Source organism: Glycine max, chromosome 13, assembly GCF_000004515.6.
Source record: "Glycine max cultivar Williams 82 chromosome 13, Glycine_max_v4.0, whole genome shotgun sequence".
Lineage (NCBI taxonomy): Eukaryota > Viridiplantae > Streptophyta > Magnoliopsida > Fabales > Fabaceae > Glycine > Glycine max.
The window spans coordinates 2336027-2356868 of record NC_038249.2 but is presented as its reverse complement, the minus strand read 5'-3'; the positions used below and the strand labels follow the sequence as shown (position 1 = coordinate 2356868).

The following is a 20842-nucleotide window of genomic DNA, read 5'->3' as shown; positions in this document are numbered from 1 at the left end:
ACACTTTACTCATTCTCCCTCATTCTTGCACTCTCTCCACTATACTCCTTTCTTCCAGTCTGCTTCTCTACTTTCCTCTTTGCTTCTCCACTCTACAGTCCAAGTAAGTTTCTCTAACTTGACATTTTAATTTTTGTTTTGAACCTTACGTTAGAAGAGTTACTGCAATTGTTTTAAAGTTTCAATTTTGTGATTTGTAATGTTGCTGCTAGGTTAGTTATTAGATGCTATGTTATTAGGGGTTTAATTTTGTGTGCAATGTATGTTCTTTTGTGTTGATTTGATTAGGTTTTGAGGCCTAATAGGGGCCTAAGGTTAGGGGCTGAAGAGCCCCAATTTTTCTGAAATATTCGATGTGTTCACTAAGCGTGTCCATGCGCTAAGCGAGTTCATCAATTTCTATTGAATTTCTGGGTTTTCTAATGAACTCGCTAAGTTGACCCTGTCCCGCTAAGCGTGTTCATCATTTTTGTTTGAATATATGAGTTTCTGTATGAACTCGTTAAGTCACTGCACTTCGGCTTAGCGGGAGTTTAAATTTCTAGTTTTGTTTAAGTGTCGTATGAACTCGCTAAGCCGGCGTGCCGCGCTTTGCGAGTTGTGTTTCTTGGGTCAGAGTCTAAGAGGCTTTTGGTCTTCTATTAGTGGCTAAGCGAGTCAGTCTCGCTAAGCCACACAGCCTCTTTTAGTGAATAAGCTTGGGCTAAGTGAGTCAGTCTCGCTAAGCCCAAAGCAATTTAGTTTTCTGAGTTTTTGTTCATGTGCTAAGTGACTCAATCTCGTGAGTCTGTCTCGCTAAGCACATTTAGCTCTTTGTCAGAGAATAAGGCTTAGCGAGCCATACTCGCTTAGCCATTGTGTTGTTTCAGCTAAGCGATTGTGTCTCGCTTACCCAGAGTCTATGTTTTTGTGTTGTCGCACTAAGCGTGCCCTACATGCTAAGCGAGTGTTGTTATTTTCATAACGCGTGCTAAGCGAATCCGTCTCGCTAAGCACCCAATTTGTTTTTGTTTTATTTTTTTGCTTTCAGTTGAAATAAAAACTTGTCTAACTTGGTTCCTGTGCTTCTTTTTTATGCAAATGGCCTCCAGGAAGAGGAAAGCCACAACATCCCGGCCCCAGGAGCCTTATGACACCACTAGATTCATCTCTAAGACTTCCTGGGAGAGGTATTCCCAGAACGTTCACTCCTGGAACATCTTTCTAGAGAGGAACGTTATTCTCTATGTCACAGATTACGATGAGTTTTGTCGGGAGCTCGATAGGCGATGCTGGCATAAATCTTTGACCAGGCAGATGGATGGGCACATAGATGTAGCCTTAGTCAAGGAGTTTTATGCAAACCTTTATGACCCAGAAGACAAGTCCCCCAAGCAAGTCCGAGTGCAGGGGAAGCTGATCAAGTTTAATCCAGCCTCTCTGAACGCCTTCCTAGAGACGCCACCAGTCATTCAGCCAGGGGAGAAGTATACTTCTTATTCTCTTTTCTGCAGGATGCGCGTAAACCCTTAGGAGCTTGCTTCCAAGCTCTATATTCCAGGGCGTGAATTTGTTTTGAATGCTGAAGAGGCACCCTGGAAGCTCCTGAGGAAGGATCTGACGACACTAGCCCAAACATGGAGTGTGTTATTATACTCTAACCTCGCCCCCACTTCTCACACATCCAATCTGAATATGGACAGGGCGAGGTTAGTCTATGGGCTAGGCATGAAGATGGACATGGACTTGGGCTCACTCATCTCAGGCTAGATCTCACAAATGGTCCAGTCCAACTCCTCGCGGCTCGGCTTCCCAGCCCTTATCACCGCCTTATGCATCGCCCGAGGAGTTATATTAGACTCACTCACATTCGAGTCCATAAGCCCTGCCATTAACTTGGCATACATAAAGAAGAATTGTTGAAACCTGGATGATCCCTTGATCATTTTTCCAGGGACCCATAAGGCTCGGGCTCGAGGATCTGAGGGTCCATCTTCTTCTGCTCCCCTGCTCCTACTTCTACTTCTGCCCCTGCTTCTACATCAGCTCCTTCTGCATCAACTCTTCCACCACCATCAGCTCCAGTACCCTCCGATACCTCCATGTAGAGCTCAAACATTTTAGTGTCGATGTTGTAGAGCCTCCACTATGGCTTATGCATGGTGATGCAGAGTATCCATGATTTGGCTCAACATCGGCCCGTCATGAGCATGGAGGAGTTTTCAGCTCAGGTGGCCTGGCCAGGAGTCCAGCCTTCTCCTTTGGGGGAAGGTGAGGCTTCCGCAACCTAAGAGCCTTAGCCATAGCCAGAGACCACTCCAGAGACTACTTCACAGGCTTCACCAGTCACTACACCAGTTTTGGAGGTCTCGGAGGAGGAGGATGGCGCTGCAGACACATATTATGCCACAGATATGATAGCAGCGTAGAGCACCTGGAATCCATGGCCTCTTATAGCTCAAGATATTCCTCAGCCAGCCCAGGATGCTCCCTCCCCATCTCAGGACGAGCCTACAGCAGCACAGGAGGAGCCTTGATAGGATTTTGATTTATTTTTCTTGCTCTTGATATAGTTTTATGTTTAGTTTATGTTTTAATTTCAGTTTTATGTTTTAGTTTATTTAGTTAGTAAACTTTACAGCTTGTTGAACAGTTTACAGTTTTGATTGTTATTGCAGTGGTTTGTTTGATTTGAAAATTTTGTGTTTGTGAATGATTTGAATTGATCGATTGCATGGATTGAGTGAATTGTGATGCGTAGATCACTTACTTTGAATAAGTATGCAGTAATTAGAAGAGAAAGAACATGAATTAGGGGAATGACTGAAAATGTTAGTTGGTTTGATAGATAAATTGTGAAGGTAATCATTAGCCACAACCCGGTGAGTTGTGTGAACTTTAACTGTGAGAGAACGACTAACATTGGGTATCGATTTTTGCATGAATCTCTGATTACTAAATGAATGCATGAGTTTGAAGATGATGAAGGCCATGATTGATTGAAATAGTCACTTAGCCAAAGAGCTTGCCCTATTCATGAATGATTTATCCCTTGCACCCATGTTGAGCTGAAAATTGATTGATTGACTTGAACCCTAAGCTTGTAAATTGTAATCTCCATCTACCTTTTCTTAAGTTGTAGGAGAGCATCACAGTTCAAGGCAAATTTGTCCAAAATTTGGGGGAAATTATTAGGTGACAACAAGTATGGTAAGACAAATAGCAACACACACAATAATATCAAAAAACAACAAGTAAAAGCTACTAAAAAAAGAGAAATTTCAAGAATAAAAGCTGAGTGTGTATTGTTATTGAAGCTAAGTGAAACAAAGTGCTGTAAATATTGAAAGGCAAGTAATAGAACTGGAATAAAAGAGAAAAGAGTTGATCTAAGGATGAATGCTCTCCTAGAATCTAAGTTTTGCATCCTAGAAAAACCATGATTTGTTTGCAGCCCAGCCTCATTACAAGCCAAGAAAAGTCCTTTGGATTTAATTTGTGTGTTTGTGACTGTATGGCATGAGATGAAATACAAAAGTTGAGACTTGTGTTGGTTGTTGATTGAGAAATAACTTTAAACACTTGTGCTTGAGAGAAATGTTGGATCAAGTGGCCTCAGAATAATTAAGAAGGGGGGGTTGAATTAATTATTAACGAACCTTTACTAATTAAAAATCTATCCTTCTTAATGTTACCAAAAGTAAAAGCAATAATTGAAGTGCACAGCGGAAAATAAAGAGTGTAGGGAAGAAGAAGACAAACACAAGAGTTTTATACTAATTCGGCAACAATCCGTGCCTACATCCAGTCCCCAAGCGACCTGCGGTCCTTGAGATTTCTTGTCAACCTTGTAAAAATCCTTTTACAAGCAAAGATCCACAAGGGATGTACCCTCCCTTGTTCTCTTTGAACAACCTAGTGGATGTACCCTCCACTAGAACTGATCCACAAGAGATGTACCCTCTCTTGTTCTCAATCACAACAACCCAAGTAGATGTACCCTCTACTTGTACCACAAAGGATGTACTCTCCAATATGTTAAGACAAAGTTCTCAGGCGTTTAGTCCTTTGAAATCTTTTGTTTATGGGAAAGGGAATAATCAAAAGAATTCTCAGACTGTGTCATTTTGAATTCTTTGACAAGGGAGAAGGGAGACACAAAAGAATTCAGGCGGTTAGTCCTTTGTTCTTTTGGAAAAGGGAGAAGAGAGACACAAAAAGAATTCAGGCGGTTAGTCCTTGGCGAATTCTTTTTGGCAAAGGGAGAATGGAATGAAAAAGATGAATAGAAGAAGTTTTTGAACAACTTTTCTTGGAAGAGAAAGTTTTGAACAAAAACTTTTAGAAAGATGAAGAGAAGATGAAACCAGAAAGTTCTGAAAGAAATGAAAGAAGATGTTGAAAGATGGATTGAAAGATAGAATGATTGAAAGAGATGATTGATATGAATGAATGTTTCATGCCAAGGTCACATATTTATAGTTTCTTGATGACTCAAGTCAAAACTTGTAACTCTTGGCAGTTCCTTTAAAACTAATTACTTAAAAAGTTATGACTTTTGAAAGAATCTTTAGAAACAAGTCACTTGAAGAATTGTGACTTTTGGAAATGAATTTTTCGAAAATAGTCACTGGTAATCGATTACCATAAAGGTGTAATCGATTACACATCAACAGATGTGACTCTTCATTTTGAATTTTGAAAATCTTAACGTTTTAAAACACTAGTAATCGATTACTACAATCTGGTAATCGATTACCAGAGAGTAAAACTCTTTGGTAATGATTTTGTGAAAACTTCTTGTGTTACTCAATGTTTTAAAAAACTTTTTAATACTTATCTTGATTAAGTCTTCTCTTGATTCTTGAATCTTTGAGTCTTGAATCTTGATCTTGATTATTCTTGAATCTTGAATCTTGAATCTTCTTGATGAAACTTTCTCTTGATTCTTGAATTGTTCTTGACTCAATCTTGAAATCATTCTCTTGGGCCTTTTGTCATCATCTTTGTTATCATCAAAACACCTTGAATCAATCTTGATTCATCATCATGAATCAATCTTGATTCATCATCATGAAGCAATGAAGTTTGCTTCTACAAGAAACAGTGACCGTGAGGCATTAGCTTGGTGAACCTTCCTTGATATTTGAAATATTATTGTATTGTAGTAGTAGCCATGGGGACTTTCAATCACTATGTGATTGTTAAGTTCAACGATGGTGTGGCTGTTGATGAACTCATTCAAGGGTTGGAGAAGATGGTGTCTGGGATTGACCATGTCAAGTCCTTTGAAAGGTATAAAACTATATATCTTCAGTTTACTTTGTTTCTAGATAGTTATGATTCTTATTTCCCTTAACAAATACTTTTATGCATTTATCTTATGGGTGAATGGTTTTGTGTGATCCATATAGCCTACATCACCTGGTCAAATAAGGCTTTGTTGTAGTAGTATCTAATTGGTCAATGGCCACCTTCTAGATTTAGTATATAATTAAAAAGCACAACCAACTAAAGATTTTATAATCTTTAACCTTTTAGACTATTTTGGGTATCTATAGAATTTCCATTAATTTTATTTAGCTTTTTAGCAATTAGTACACACAATTCTCATGTACTTAACTATATATTTGTATGGCAGGGGAAAGGACATTGAAAGTCATGATATGCTAAGACAAGGTTTCACTCATGTTTTCTTGATGGCATTCAATGGGAAGGAGGAGTTCAACGCATTTCAAACTCACGTGAATGACCTTGAGTTTACCGGATTATTTTCACCTGCTATTGAGAAGATTGTGGTGTTGGATTTCCCATCTAACCTTATGAAAGCACCAGCATGATCCTCAACTTATTCAAGCAAATAAAATTTTCTATCTTTAAAGTCCATGCATGTGTGTGCATCTGCTATTTGTAGTCTGTTATGGTTGTTCCTAGCTAGTTCCTACAAGCTCTTATGCAATTTCAATTTCATAAATAAGCTATTTTTTTCCTAATTAATGGAAAGTTCTAGCATTGGGATTTGTGAATACTAATTCTCTGATTTCTCTCCATGTTTCTACTACCATATGATATGTGCCAGCACATTTTATAGGTCTCCAATCTCCACAACACACACACACAAGTAACAAAAGATGAAAACAAACACTCTTATACTCTGATGAATGTGAACAACAAAGGGTATTTGGTTATAGAGGAGGGATTGTGAGTATCAATACAGAGTTTGAATATATAATCACATTCATGGATAGGAGAGTTAAAAATTAAAACTAATGGTTTAAAGCATCAAAATAACTAATATCAATGTAGTTTTAATAAAACTCTTGTCTTCATAGATATATAATGACAAGAAAATATTATTACCATTTACCAGACCATAAATCACACATTTCTACTCTAAAATAAGTTTCCAAAGTGAGTATACCTTTGCTGCTACCTTTCCTAGATTTCCTGAAATTGCAAAGTGGTTTTGAATCATACAAAAAGAAGGATCTTTTAGTCCTCTTGCTACAACCTGTTCGAATTCCAAACAAAGAAAAATATACAATCATATATAAATCGACTATTAAGCCATTCATGTGACATTCATCCAAAGTTAATAGAAGGAAAAAGGTCGCTAGGAAAAAGGTTGCATAATGATGTCAAGCAGTAGCAAGGAGGTGATAGGGGAAGCAATAAAGAGAGGTCTCTATATCATTCACTAAGACTATTTAGGTGGACTAAACTACTCACAGAGAAACCTAACTAAACAACATTCCCAACCACGTACCTCAATGGAATGTATTTTCATGTAAGTGATGAAGAGGATGCTCAGAAGAGTTTTCAGAAGTCCAAGATGCTCATAATCTGAAAAGAAGCAGCCACGTACCTCAACGGATGCTCACAAGACATGAGGGAAGTATAGGGAATGCTCAGAATCAGAAAAGATTAAGCAACCATGTACCTGAATCTCGCAACAGTAGTGATGAACCTGGGGTGACGAGGACCAGTTGTAGGTTCACTGGCGCTGATGGTGACACCTAACGACCTGGGGTGACGAGGAGACGGTGGTGATGGGTCGCAAAATGCAGTGTCGTGGAGGAGGGAGACGACGGTGAGGGAGAAAGGGTTTGCAAAACTGAGTGCGCGGGGGGAAAAAAGTTTGGCGTTTTAATTTATGAATAACACAACATCGGTTTTCTTTAAAAAAAATCGATGTTAACATTATAAACTTAACATCAGTTTTGATGAAACCAATGTTAACAAATTAATGTTAACATCAGGTTTTAAAAAAACCGATGTTAACATCAACTGGTTAACATCGGTTTTTTCAAAACTGATGTCAATTAACTGAATTTATTACCACCATGCTCTTGTTAACATCGATTTTTTGAAAAATCGATGTTAACCTACTGTGTTAACGTCGATTTTTCAAAAAACCAATGTTAATAAAGTCTCATTATTTACCATTTTGTCACCGCATTTTTGTTAACATCGGTTTTATCAAAAATCGACGTTAACTTAACGATGTTAAATCTAGATTTTGTAGTAGTGTGACAATCAGTTGAACCTATATATAAACCATCATAAAGAAGTTTCTTATTTTGTTCTTCCTAATTTTATTTTAATGCACTTATCAAAGCTATCTATATGATTTATGCATGTAAAAAGTAAAAAAAAAAATCGAATATAATATTTTGTATATTTTAAAATATTTGTACAAATAATTTTTTTATGGCCACTTTCATGGTTACATAAAAAGTAAACAAAACATTTCAATAGAAATTTTTATTTTTTATTATGATTAATTAATTTGCATAATGATTATTTTGACCTTTTTTCAAGGAAAAATGATTATAATGATCAAGTGATCAATAAATTTCTTTGTGTCCATATCAGTTGTGTGGAGCGAATATTTTTCTGCTAGAAAATGAGTACTTGCATTCCAAAAGAATAATACATCAGTGAATGATATGCAGATTTAATAGAATCAAATGATATAAATAAGTGACTATACACATGCTTTATAAAAGAAATGAAAGTTGTATAGTGATTCTACTATTGGTTCCTTATTTCTACATATTGAATCAAAACATTGCATATATGTGAAAAATTATAGATTATTATTTTAAATCAATAGAATTAAAAATTAAACAATTGTAAGACTACTTCTATTTAAAAAGAAATGAAAATTAATTGTGCTACTAATTAAGAATATTATTCTTAAGTAGAATATTAATTGTGCTTCATAAACCATGTTTATTACTTGCAAGACACATTTCCTGTCATTTCTCATGATAAGCATTTTTAGATAGTTTCTAAATAATCATTTTAAAACTTTTTTCTTTCTCTCTTACTCTCAGGTTCACGGGTGAGATTGTGTTAGGTGATCGCTCCCTTATTCACACATACGTTCCATTATTCAGGTTAGTTGTGGTTTTCATTCAACATATATATGAGCTAGAGTATAATACTACAAGCTATCCTAAGCGAGTAGTATTATTTTATTGTCACTGGTTTGATCTAACGAGTAGAGGAATAAGAGTTGATCCTAAATATGGCACTGTGGAAATTCGAATGGATAAAAGATATAATATGTTTGACTCATTCGTCAGTGCACATAATGTAAGACAAGTGTATTATGTGTCATATCCAGCAACAAGAAGGGACATGCGAGGTTGGTGTGCTGCAATTAAAACAAAGTCAAGGGTTTACATAGAATCCAATAATGTACAAGAAAATGTGGCTTACCAAGTAGATGAAATGTCACACATCAACAAAGTCATTGAAGTTGAAAATATTTCTTGAATGCAAGATTTAAGAGGTGGTGTTGAAGAAATCGACCCTGCTAATATGTTGACAAATGAAGAAGAATCAAATAATTTGAATGGAGAATTAAATAATATTCAAAAAGACAATGAAGGGAAATTAAAAGATGACTTTGAAGTTTACAATTTTGAAGAGGATTACACATTGATGTTTGTTAGTCAGCTATAATGTTTGTTATTAGTGACATATTTGTTTTGTTGTAATACTTGAACACTTTATTAATGTATTTTATTTTTTGTGTGAAATGGAATTCTATTAGTTATCTAATTTTAATTCATCTCAATATTGTATTTGATTAATTATTTGTAATATTATTTTTCTATATATAGATATGTCATCTGGTGGTGTTCACCCTCCCCAACTCCCGTCACATGACTCCAGTGGGAAAGGGACAAGTGTGAAGAAAAAACGATATATGGTTAGATTAATACCACCTAGAGATAGTCTAGTATCATCTATCCCATTCTCGTTTACTGTATCTATGGCAGTTAGATCTTTCGAGGTTGCACCTACTCCATCTCCACCTCTGACTAAAGTTAGACCATCTCCATCACATCTTGATACGTGTGGATCGTTCCTAGTACCTACATCCACATCATCCCCATCCCCGGTTATAGCCAACATGCCTACTGATAATGACATTCCAAATTTGGCCATGGAAGACCCCTTCCCCCCCCCCCCCCTCAATGATCGTCCTATGGTTTTACTTTTCAATGGAGAGCAAGTATTATAAAAATTATATAATTATAATTATGTATGATCATTTGATTTTTTACTTTTTCATAAATTATTTTTTCTATTTAGGTTCCATCCATCTAAGGTTGCGGCAAAGGCTGTCACTTTGTCCATTAGGCAACGATTTGTTCACCCTTGGCCTACATGGGGAGCCATTCCAAAAGATCATCAGGAACTTTTTTTGAGCATTTTAAGGTAACTTATCCTTCTATTAATGAATTAGTTCGATGAATGAAATGGATAGTAATGCTGATTTTTTTTATTTGATCTGAAATTGGAAAATTGGTATTTTTCTAATTTTGTATCATTTCATAACTTTGTCACACTTTAGAGAAAATTGGTTTGGAGACCCGAGGAAGAGAATAAAAATAAGAAAACTTTTAACTCGAAAGCCTCTCATAGACTTTCTAAGATGTTTAGGGATCCCTAAAATGAAAATAAAAGGCCATTTGGATTGGAGATTGTGTTTGGAACGATATGTTATCACATTGGAATGCACCTGAGTATCGTTCCAAGTGTGCACAGGCAAAAAAATAAAATAAAATCGGGCATCTAAAAAGGGTGGGTGTATGCACAAAGGTGGTTCTATTAGCTTGCAGGATCACACCATTCGCTTGGTATGTACATTAAAATTATAATACATACTTCTTTGTACTTGTTTAATTTACCAATTGATGTTTATTTTATAATGTTTGTTAATAGTCAAAGAAACTTGGCCGATCTGCATATGTAGAAGAGGTCTTTCAGTAAACTCATTTACGAAAGGATATTGGTCAATTTGTTGATGATAGATCTAGGCAAACACATGTGAGACAATTATCTTGGATTTTTTTATTCTTTAAAATGTGTATTATATTTATGAAATAATAACTATTTAAGAATGACATGAAGAATTTCAGGCTAGACTATCTCAAGCTAGGTCTAATGTTGCATCAAGTGTTGGTGAATCACAACTCACTCCTTTAGACCTTGCTGAAGAACAAAGACTTAGAACTTGGTGTTGGGTTGCAGCTGCGGGACCAAAGCGTAAGGGACGTCTTTCTGGTACTGGAGACCTTGCTCATACTTATAAATGTGGAGATGAAAACTTCATGCAACATACACAAGGATCTTCCAGTCGTGCTAAAGATGCCACAAAGATTAACCTACTAAGGGAGGAGCTTCGTCAATCAAAGGAGGAGATGCGTGTATTTCAGTCAGTTGTCCTTCAGTTCCTACTTCCTAAAGCGTGAAACATTATTCATCAACATCAACAACCTCACCAATAGCATTAGGACCAGCAACAATAACAAGACAATGACCAGGCAGATGACCAGCAGAGGCACTCTCCCAATAACTATTTTGATTACTAACTTAGCAACACAAAATTACTATTGACATATTACATTGTGCTTTTCTTTTACATTTATTTTCAATTTAACTTAATGATCTATTTTATACTCTTTGTTTTGGATTTATGAATTTGAATATTTTGTTAATTACATGTATGTGTTAATTCAAATTTTGATGTTAAATAATATAAATACAAAAAAATAGTTGTTAAATTATTGATGATAAATATAAAAAAAAATGAAAAACAAATGAAATAACCAATTCTTTATAAAATGGCATTTTTGGCGGATATTGTTCGTCAGAAATTTTCTGTTGGAAATTTCGAACAGACAATAAAAGTCCATCGGTTAAAATTTCCTGCGACCATTTTTCAATGGATTTGGATTCGTCGAAAATTTTGAATTACCAACGAATTTTTGAGGTTTCCAACGAATTTCAGACAACAAAAATATGCTTTTTTTTAGTGAATATCATGGTTAAATGGTTGAATTATCTTGTTTATATATAATATATGGGTCTCACGATAATATTTTCTTGTGACACCATTGATGTGTTCGCTACTTCTCTTACACATAGAATTAACATTCTAGGCGAGAACTGGTGTTAAGATTTAGTATTTTTATATAGGTATAAAAGAATAAGAAAAAGTTCATGTAGTGCTTGGTTGAAATTGACAAAAGGCTTAGCAAATGTATATGCATATATGTGTGGAACTTATTTTGAAATTCATGAATCAAACAATATGTCCAAATTTGTGTCTAATTCTGTATATACCAATTAAAATATATTTTGATGTGTATATGTGTTTTGTTTAATAGTTACTTATTAATTGACTTTTTTGATGTTATGGTTTGTGGCATGATCTTATGAATTATTATCAGGTGTAAGGATGTTAGGGTTTTATTTCATGTTAGATTCAACTTATAGGCTAAATGTAACCCAATCATGATGTAGTAATTGAACTATTGTCTAGGTCGTCTCCAAAAGGAATAAAGGAGGGATTTCATGTAATTTTTTAACTAAGAACTAGGTTTTTGTATTTCATCTCTTCCTCTAGCATGGTGCTTTCTTCTACCTCTTCTTCTTCTTTACCTCCCACGTCACACTCTATGGTGGAGATAATAGTCTTGCAATGGCCCTTTCCTTAGTGGCTGTAGAAAATCCAGTTGTAGCATGGTGCTTTCTTCTACCTCTTCTTCTTCTTTACCTCCCACGTCACACTCTATGGTGGAGATAATAGTCTTGCAATGGCCCTTTCCTTGGTGGTTGTAGAAAATCCAGTTGAAGAGGTTTGCAATTGTTTTCCCAATTTCTCTATTTGAGTCTCTATGCTTTTGATCATAGCTTCGATGTTTTTATGGTTGGTGATGACCACTTCGGTGAGTTTGGTCAAGGCTTCTTCCAACTTTTGAGTGTGGTCCCACAAATTTGGTCTTTGTTGTGGTTTGTTGTCTCCCGCTTGGTTATAGTTTCCATGTATGTTTGGAAACCTCTTTGTTGGATGTTATTGTACGGTCGTTGTCGTCCTCCCATGTAATTAACCTCCTCAGTTGGTACCTCAATGCATTTTGATGTTTGATGGCCTCCTCTGCATTCTTCACACATGAATGCTTATTGGGGTTTCTTTCAGATGACCCCTTGGAGTTGTTGCGGGATTTGTTGGATTGCCTTAGTCATTGCTTCTATTTGCACCTGTATCTTTTGTTGAAGAGCTAAAAGGTTATCTTGAGCATTAAGTTCATACATACCTTTTTGGGGAAATGTAGCTCTATGTAGAGTTTGTAGGCCTTGGATCTTCTTCATCACTGGAGTCATTTGCTTCTTGAAGATCAATGGCAGCAGAATGGAGAAGGAGGAAAGGTAATTGGAGATGCCACTTCAAGGAGAAGATGAGTCAAGTACAAGCTCACCACCATAGGAAGCCATGGATAAGAGCTTGAAGGTAGGAGAAGATGAGTGGAGGAAGAGGGAGAGATGGGAACAAAGTTTGAGAGAGAGAAGAGGGAGAATAAGGTCTGAACTTTGAAGTCTAATTTCTTAAATGATAAAAGTTGCAAAATGCACACACAAGGTCATGGATAAGAGATTGAAGGTAGGAGAAGATGAGTGGAGGGAGAGGGAGAGATGAGAACAAAATTTGAGAGAGAGAAGAGGGAGAATAAGGTCTAAACTTTGAAGTCTAATTTCTCAAATGATAAAAGTTGCAAATTGCACACATAAGCCCTCTATTTATAGTCAAAGTGTCACATAAAATTGGAGGAAAATTTGAATTTCTATTCAAATTTCACTTGAATTTGAATTTGTGGAGCCAAAATTTAACTAATTATGATTAGTGAATTTCAGCTATGGTTCAGCCCGCTAATCCAAGATCAAATCCAATATTTCCCACTAAGTGTTCTTAGGTGTCATGAGACATGTAAAGCATGAAGGACATGCACAAAGTGTGACTATATGATGTGACAATGGGGTGTAGCAAGCAAATGCTCACCTCCCCCTTAGACTGGTCCGAAACTTAATTGGATTGAACTTCTCCCAATTCAATTAAATTTCTCTCCCAACATACACATCAAATAATGCACTTAATGCATGTGAAATTACAAAACTACCCTAATACAAAAACTAGTCTAGGTGCCCTAAAATACAAGGGCTGAAAAATCCTACATTACTAGGGAACCCTAAACTTATGGGGTACCCTCCCTACACTATGGAGCCCTAAAATAATGAAATCCTAATCTAATATCTACAAAGATAAGTGGGCTCATACTTAGCACATGGACCCAAAATCTACCCTAAGGCTCATAAGAACCCTAGGGTCTTTTCCTGCATCCCTGACCCAATCTTCCTGGAGTCTCCTAGCCATGGCTCTGGTGATGGGTCCCCTCCTTGGGAGGAATGCATCATATTTGATCGATTTGTTTCTACGGTTCTCTCACTAGCTGCCAAATCTTCAATTATGGTCTTACTTGAGTGGTGTTTTTATTAAGGTAGTTTCCTCTAGTCGATGCATTGATCATCTTCATACAATTGTTGGTGATTCCTTTCATGAACATTGAAATTTGCATGAATTGGTTGTATCCATGACAAGGGAAACTCCTTAGGAGGGCTTTGTATCTCTCCCATGTGTCAAATAATGATTTAGTTGGAGTTTGTTTGAAGTTGACGATGCGCTCCTTGATAGATTCAACTCTAGACTTGGGGAAGAAGTGATTGAGGAATTTGCCTTTGACTTCCTTCCATGTGGTTAGTGAATGATATGGGTGCGAGTTGAGCCAATCGACTGCACTTCCCCCCAAAGAGAAGGGAAAGAGTAGGAGTTTAATATGTTCATCGTTAATACCTGACAGCCTTATTGATACACATAATTATAGAAATCTTATGAGATGAGCATGGGTCCTCGGTGCTTGCTCCCATGAATTAGTTTTGGTTGGGGTTGTTGTGGACCTGTGAAGGGAAATTGATTTGGTTGTCCCCGATGTTTGGTGGTCTAATGGGTTGGCTCATGTCGGTTACTTGACTGGCTGCTAATTCCACCATGGTGTGCTCTACCTTCGCCATCCTTCATTGTCTATTTCGGTTGCTTCAATTGATGAGCTTGAAGAGGATCCTTCTTCAAACAATTGCTTCTTGGCACGTGAAGCTTTCCCCTTTAGCTTTTGAAAAGCGCTTTCAATTTCAGGATTAAGAGAAGTTAGAACAACTATTTTGTGTAGAAGCAAAGCTTCATGGTGAATGTGATTCAAAGGTGTTTTAATGATAACAATGATGACAATAAAAGATGATGACAAAGGTGATGAACAAAAAGATCAAAGATCAAAGAACAACTCAAGTGAATTAAAGAACATCTCAAGTAAATCAAGAACAAGTCAAGAGTTCAAGAATCAAGGAGAATTCAAGACTCAAGAAGAAAGCCTAGAATCAAGAATCAAGACTCAAGATCTCAAGAATCAAGATCAAGATTCAAGACTCAAGATTTAAGAATGAAGAAAAGACTCAATCAAGATAAGTATTAAAAAGTTTTTTCAAAACTTTGAATAGCACATAAGTTTTTGACAAAACCTTTACCAAAGAGTTTTTACTCTCTGGTAATCGATTACCATATTGTTGTAATCGATTACCAGTAGCAAAATGAGTTTGAAAAAGTTTTCAAACTGAATTTACAGCGTTCCAATTATTTTCAAAAGGCTGTAATCGATTACAATGTTTTGGTAATCGATTACCAGTGCCCTTGAACGTTAAAATTCAAATTCAAATATGAAGAGTCACATCCTTTCACTTAAAAACCTTGTGTAATCGATTACCAGTAACTGTTTCTGAAAAAAATCAAAAGATGTAACTCTTCAAAAAGGTTTTTGACTTTTTCAAATGGGTTTTAAGTTTTTCTAAAAGTTATAACTCTTCTGAATGGTCTTCTTGACCAGACATCGAGAGTCTATAAAAGCGAGGCTTTGTTTTGCATTTCAACAATCTTGAATACTTTTCCAATCATTTTCATTACAATCCTTTACAAGCCTTGAATCTCTTTGAACTTCTTCTTCTTCTTTGTACCAAAAGCTTTCTAAAGCTTTCTGGTTTTCCAAACCTTGAAAACTTGTGGTATTCATCTTTTCATTCTCTTCTCCCTTTGCCAAAAAGAATTCGCCAAGGACTAACCGCCTGAATTCTTTTTGTGTCTCTCTTCTCCCTTTTCCAAAAGAACAAAGGACTAACCGCCTGAATTCTTTTGTGTCTCCCTTCTCCCTTGTCAAAGAATTCAAAACGACACAGTCTGAGAATTCTTTTGATTCTTCCCTTTCCCTAATACAAAAGTGTTCGAAGGACTAACCGCCTGAGAATTCTTTTGTATCCCCATTCACAAAGTATCAAAGGTTTAACAGCCTGAGATCTTTGTCTCAACACATTGGAGGGTACATCCTTTGTGGTACAAGTAGAGGGTACATCTACTTGGGTTTGACTGAGAACAAGAGAGGGTACATCTCTTGTGGATCAGTTCTAGTGGAGGATACATCCACTAGGTTCAAAGAGAACAAGGGAGGGTACATCCCTTGTGGATCTTTGCTTGTAAAAGGATTTTTACAATGTTGAAAGAAATCTCAAGGACCGTAGGTCGCTTGGGGACTGGATGTAGGCACGGGTTGTTGCCGAACCAGTATAAAAACTCTTGTGTGTTTGTCTCCTTTTTCCCTACTCTTTTACTTTTCGCTGTGCATTTAATATCTGCTTTTACTTTTTGTTAAGTTTGTCTTCTACTCCTCATTCTCTTAACAATTTAGTAAAAGCCTTAAAAGAGTAATTTTTTAATTAGTAAAGGTTTAGGAATAATTAATTCAACTCCCCCTTCTTAATTATTCTGAGGCCACTCGATCCAACATTTTGCTCCTTGTAACTAGCATTTAAGCATAAATAGAAACTTGGAATAGGTGTGAGTAGAGTGGTCACTTTAATTAGTTTAAATAGAAAATAAAAGATAAAAATATTATTAAATTTTCAAAAAATTAACTAAAAAGGAAAATATTAAAATCTGAAAATAAAATATAAATATTGTAAGTACTAAAAAATAAAAATCACAAAAAAAGATATATTATTAATTAAATTTTTTTAAAAGTTTATATATGACATATAATCTGAAAATTAAAATGCTAATTATATCTAGATTTATTTAAGGAATAGTTAACATTTAATTAAAGAAAAAGGTAATAAAAATAGAAGGTATATTTATTTTTAGTTTTTTTTTCTAATTTGATACACTAGAAGATAAATAAAATTTGAAAAATAAAACTACTCTAATTAGATAATCTAAGATACATTCACTAATAAATAAAAACAAAAAAAGGTATATATATATATATATATATATATATATATATATATATATGATTTTTGAAATTTTATAAAATCTAAAAATAAAAATTAAAAGTAACTACTCTAATATTCTAAATTATATTAGTTCATAAAAATATATAAAAAATAGAATATAAAAAGATATACATTTAATATATATACACAAAAGTTTGAAAACAAAAGAAAATGTAAATTCTAAAAATTAAAAATAAATCTACCAACTAAATTATACATACTATATTTATACTACATTTACCCAGAGAGATTAGAGATAAAAATTAAAAAAACTGAAATTAAAAAGATATCTACATTTGAAAATGAGGAGTAATTAGGGGAGGAAAAATTAAATGCTGAAAATATTTATAAGATAATTACAAAAGATATGTTAGTAAATAAAAAAATCTAAAATATACAATCAATTAAATAATATACTTACAAGATAAAAATACAAATAAAAATTTCAAATGGAAGTGAGATATCAATCAAACTTAAAAGATAAGGTAGATATTATTTAAATTTTCAATTTTAAATTTTTTAATAACTAACTAGAATATAAGATATATTCACAGTCTAATCAAATCTACTCTATAACTAACTACCTAAATCTAATCAAGATATATACACATAATTAAATCTAGAAGATATATACACCTACTTTGTTTACTCTAATTATCGTCTATTAATTTATCTACATCTAATAAAATCTATTTACAATTATCTATAACTATTTACAATTATTTACTAGTCACAAATATTTACAAGTTCTTAATAAATAAAAATAAAATTCCATTTATTCCCCAACAACGATGCAAAAAACTTGATTTTATTTCACATTAGATTCAACTTATAGACCAAGTGTAACCCAATCATGATGTAGTAACTCAAGGCTCGCCAAAGCGCAAGTTTATTCCTAAATTCATCTATAAGATAACCAACAACAACAACAACAACAACGCCTTATCCCACTAGGTGGGGTCGGCTACATGGATCAACTTCCGCCATAATGTTCTATCAAGGATAAATCAACTAGTATTGAGATGGTACAATTAAAGAGAAACAAGGTTTATTCTTTTCTCCCCTAGTTGGAAGGAATTGTACTCATAAGAATAATACAATGAAACCTAAAGTGTCTAATAGAATAATGGAAGTGTCTAGTATGTGGAAGTCTAAAATATAATTTTAAGAATTAATCAGGACTTCTACATATTTCAGTGAATGCTTAACTTCCTATTTATAGAATTTTAGTTGGTTTAATTAAGGAGATAATCTCAATAAATTATAAACTAATAATATCTCTAATTAATTAAAGTAATTATATTCTTTTTTAGTTGATTTATCCTTGAAAAATATCTTACTCTTTTCTAGTTTTTTTCATTAATTTTCACAATTTTTCCTTCCAGAACTTTCTAATGATTTTGCTGAAAAATTAAAAAAAATTCATTAAAAATAACTAAAACATAAAATCCTACCTAAGACAAAGTAAAAATCAAATTTAAAGTTAATTTGATTCAAAGTAATGCCTAAAGTTAACTAAAATGTCAAATAAGCATCACAAAATATATATGAAAACCTGGTAAATTTGACGTTTATAAAAGGAACGAGGAAATTTGTTTGGTAGTTATTTAGAAAGATATTTCATAATTATGTGTGTTGAGGGATGAAGATAGACATTCTATTTATTTTGAGAAAATAATATGCATGAGATACCCCATCTAGGATGGGGAAAAGATTCTAGATACCTTCATCTATGATGGAGATGGGAAAGATAGTGAGATGTCATTGCATGAATTTGAGCTCACTCAAAGTCGTCAAGATTTTGGGCCATATATAGCTATTGGTTCTGTCTTAGTTATGTGAGAGGTAGGTTTCTTACTCTTGTTAATTTCTTACTTTTTGTGTCATATAGAGTATTTTTTTTATTGAATTGAATGATATACTCTACAAGTGGTTGTGTTTTGCCCCTTTCCTTCTCACTCCAAATGTTGTTTGAATATTACATTGCACAATGTTGTCAAGGTAATGTTTTTTGCATTTTAGGTTACCAATAATTTTGGTATTCACAAAATTACATTGTATGCTCATATGTTGTTAATATTTGATACAAGTGCTTCCGAAAGACAATTGACCTTTTGTCAAAAAGTATGCATTTCGTGCAAACCAATTGATATAAGTGAAGTTGCCCAACAGATATATAAGCTCCACTCCAAGGATTGAGGCAGCCGATGTGAGACTTAGGTATTTCCCAATAGTCCTGATCATATATATTTTAGGAATTTTATGTGTAATCTTCTTTTATTTTATGGATTATCATTTAAGTTCAATCACAATGTCTTTTTAATAATAGTAGCAATTCTAGTTTACATTAAGTCTTATTAATTAATATGATATATTTTTCTAATTATTTTTTTTAATATTAAAAAAAACACGTAAAGAAGTCTGTTTTCAGCAAATCAAATTCTTAATTGTTTTTTATGGCAATTTTTAAAAAACAATGGTGTGAATTCGGGTCCCTCCAATGGAATTCACACCTTAAAAAAATGGGGGCATTTGGGTACATAATTTGGAAAAGGGATATTTGGGAAAATAAATATTAAGAGGGATGATACAATAATAAAATTGTCAGGATTTATTTTAGAATGAATTATTTATATAAAATACTATTTTAAATAAATTATATTTAAATACTTATATTTTTAGATCAATCATCAAATGCATACTATTAAAATTGAACATGTTTTATTAATTTAATTTATTTAGGTAGAATAATTACATCACTTAAATATATGTATTTTTTATAAATATGTAACTAAATTATATTTATATTAAGTGTTTAAATATTTTTTAAAAACAAAAATGTTTAATTTTTAAAAAAAGTTAGTTATTTTTAAAAATATTTAAAGAAAAAATACAAATTTTTTTAATAAAAAAACCTTAATTTTCATTTTAAACTAAACAAAAAAACACCTTATGAAACTAGTTCTTGGAGAACCAATTTCATAAGGTGGTTTAGAAAAAAAAATAACATCATGAAAGAATTGATTTTATAATGTGTAAAAAAATGACACGTGAGAAATTGTTCAATATGTTGTATCTTAGGATAAATATCTTTCTGGGTTGTTTTATTTACATAATTATTTAACTTATTTGTATTATTGGATGAAAAAAAAATCTAATTAGCAAGAATCATAAATAATGTTATCAAATTCAAGAGTTTATCTAAACTCGTGAGAGTTTCATAAACTCGACTTGTGGATTCAATTCATAGACTAGTAAGAGTCTAGTTCATATAATAATAATAAAAGTATCTATATATAATATATTAATTAAACATTTCAACAATATAATAAAACAAAACAATAAATCATAAAGTTAGAATATTTAAATAATCAAGTCTAGTAGTAATATATTAGTACTAGATAATAACTTAAGCTTATAATGACAAATCATTTTCATCGAGGGTTTGATGTTATTAGAGAACAATAATTTGATATTATTAAAAGTGAGAATTTTGTATTTGAGAATAACATGTTAAATAAAGGTATGTTGAATATTAAATAGAGAGAAAACAATAAAAATGATTTACATTTTGATATAATTTTTTTAACTTGTTAATTTGTTGACTCGATAATAAACTTGAGAATCTACTGCGTTTACTTAAAGTTTATAAAATTTGTTCAAAATCCACTACAAAAACATTTTACTTAAGAATCAACTGGTAAATGAAAAGTGAATTTTTAATCTCTTAAAAGTTAATGAGTTAACTCCATAAGTTGATAACAATATCCATAAATGTTTATTTTTAAATGCTTTTACGAAATTCTGCACATATCACCGGGGTTTTGAGTTTTGCGTTTAAAAGTCTGAAACTCTGCCACCTATCACCAGCGTTGGTTGACCTCAAAGCTGACCTTTAATTTTAAATTCATTGATAGGAATTACAACATTCATAGAGTTGTCGGGTGAGACATGCTAAAGTCTAAACCATTTATTGACTTCATTCTCCTATGTCAAAAAATTTGATTTTATCTAACACCCAAATTCAATGATTAATTCATCAACCCACCCTTAATTTTACAATTAAAAAAAATAAATACTAATTAGTATCGTTGAGCACTACTTAAAGAACTTAAATATAAAATATTTTTATTAAAAG

At 33.5% G+C, this 20842-nt stretch overlaps 1 protein-coding gene across 1 annotated transcript; it reads left to right on the top strand.

Annotated features, from left to right (window-relative positions):
• Window positions 1–5152: 5152 nt before the first annotated feature.
• Window positions 5153–5819, top strand: LOC100798188 (stress-response A/B barrel domain-containing protein At5g22580). The gene is made up of 2 exons (XM_003542133.4): window positions 5153–5274; window positions 5621–5819. Exons 1-2 carry the CDS (start codon window positions 5156–5158, stop codon window positions 5817–5819), a joined length of 318 nt encoding a protein of 105 aa, XP_003542181.1. The 5' UTR covers window positions 5153–5155.
• The last annotated feature ends 15023 nt before the right edge of the window (window positions 5820–20842 follow it).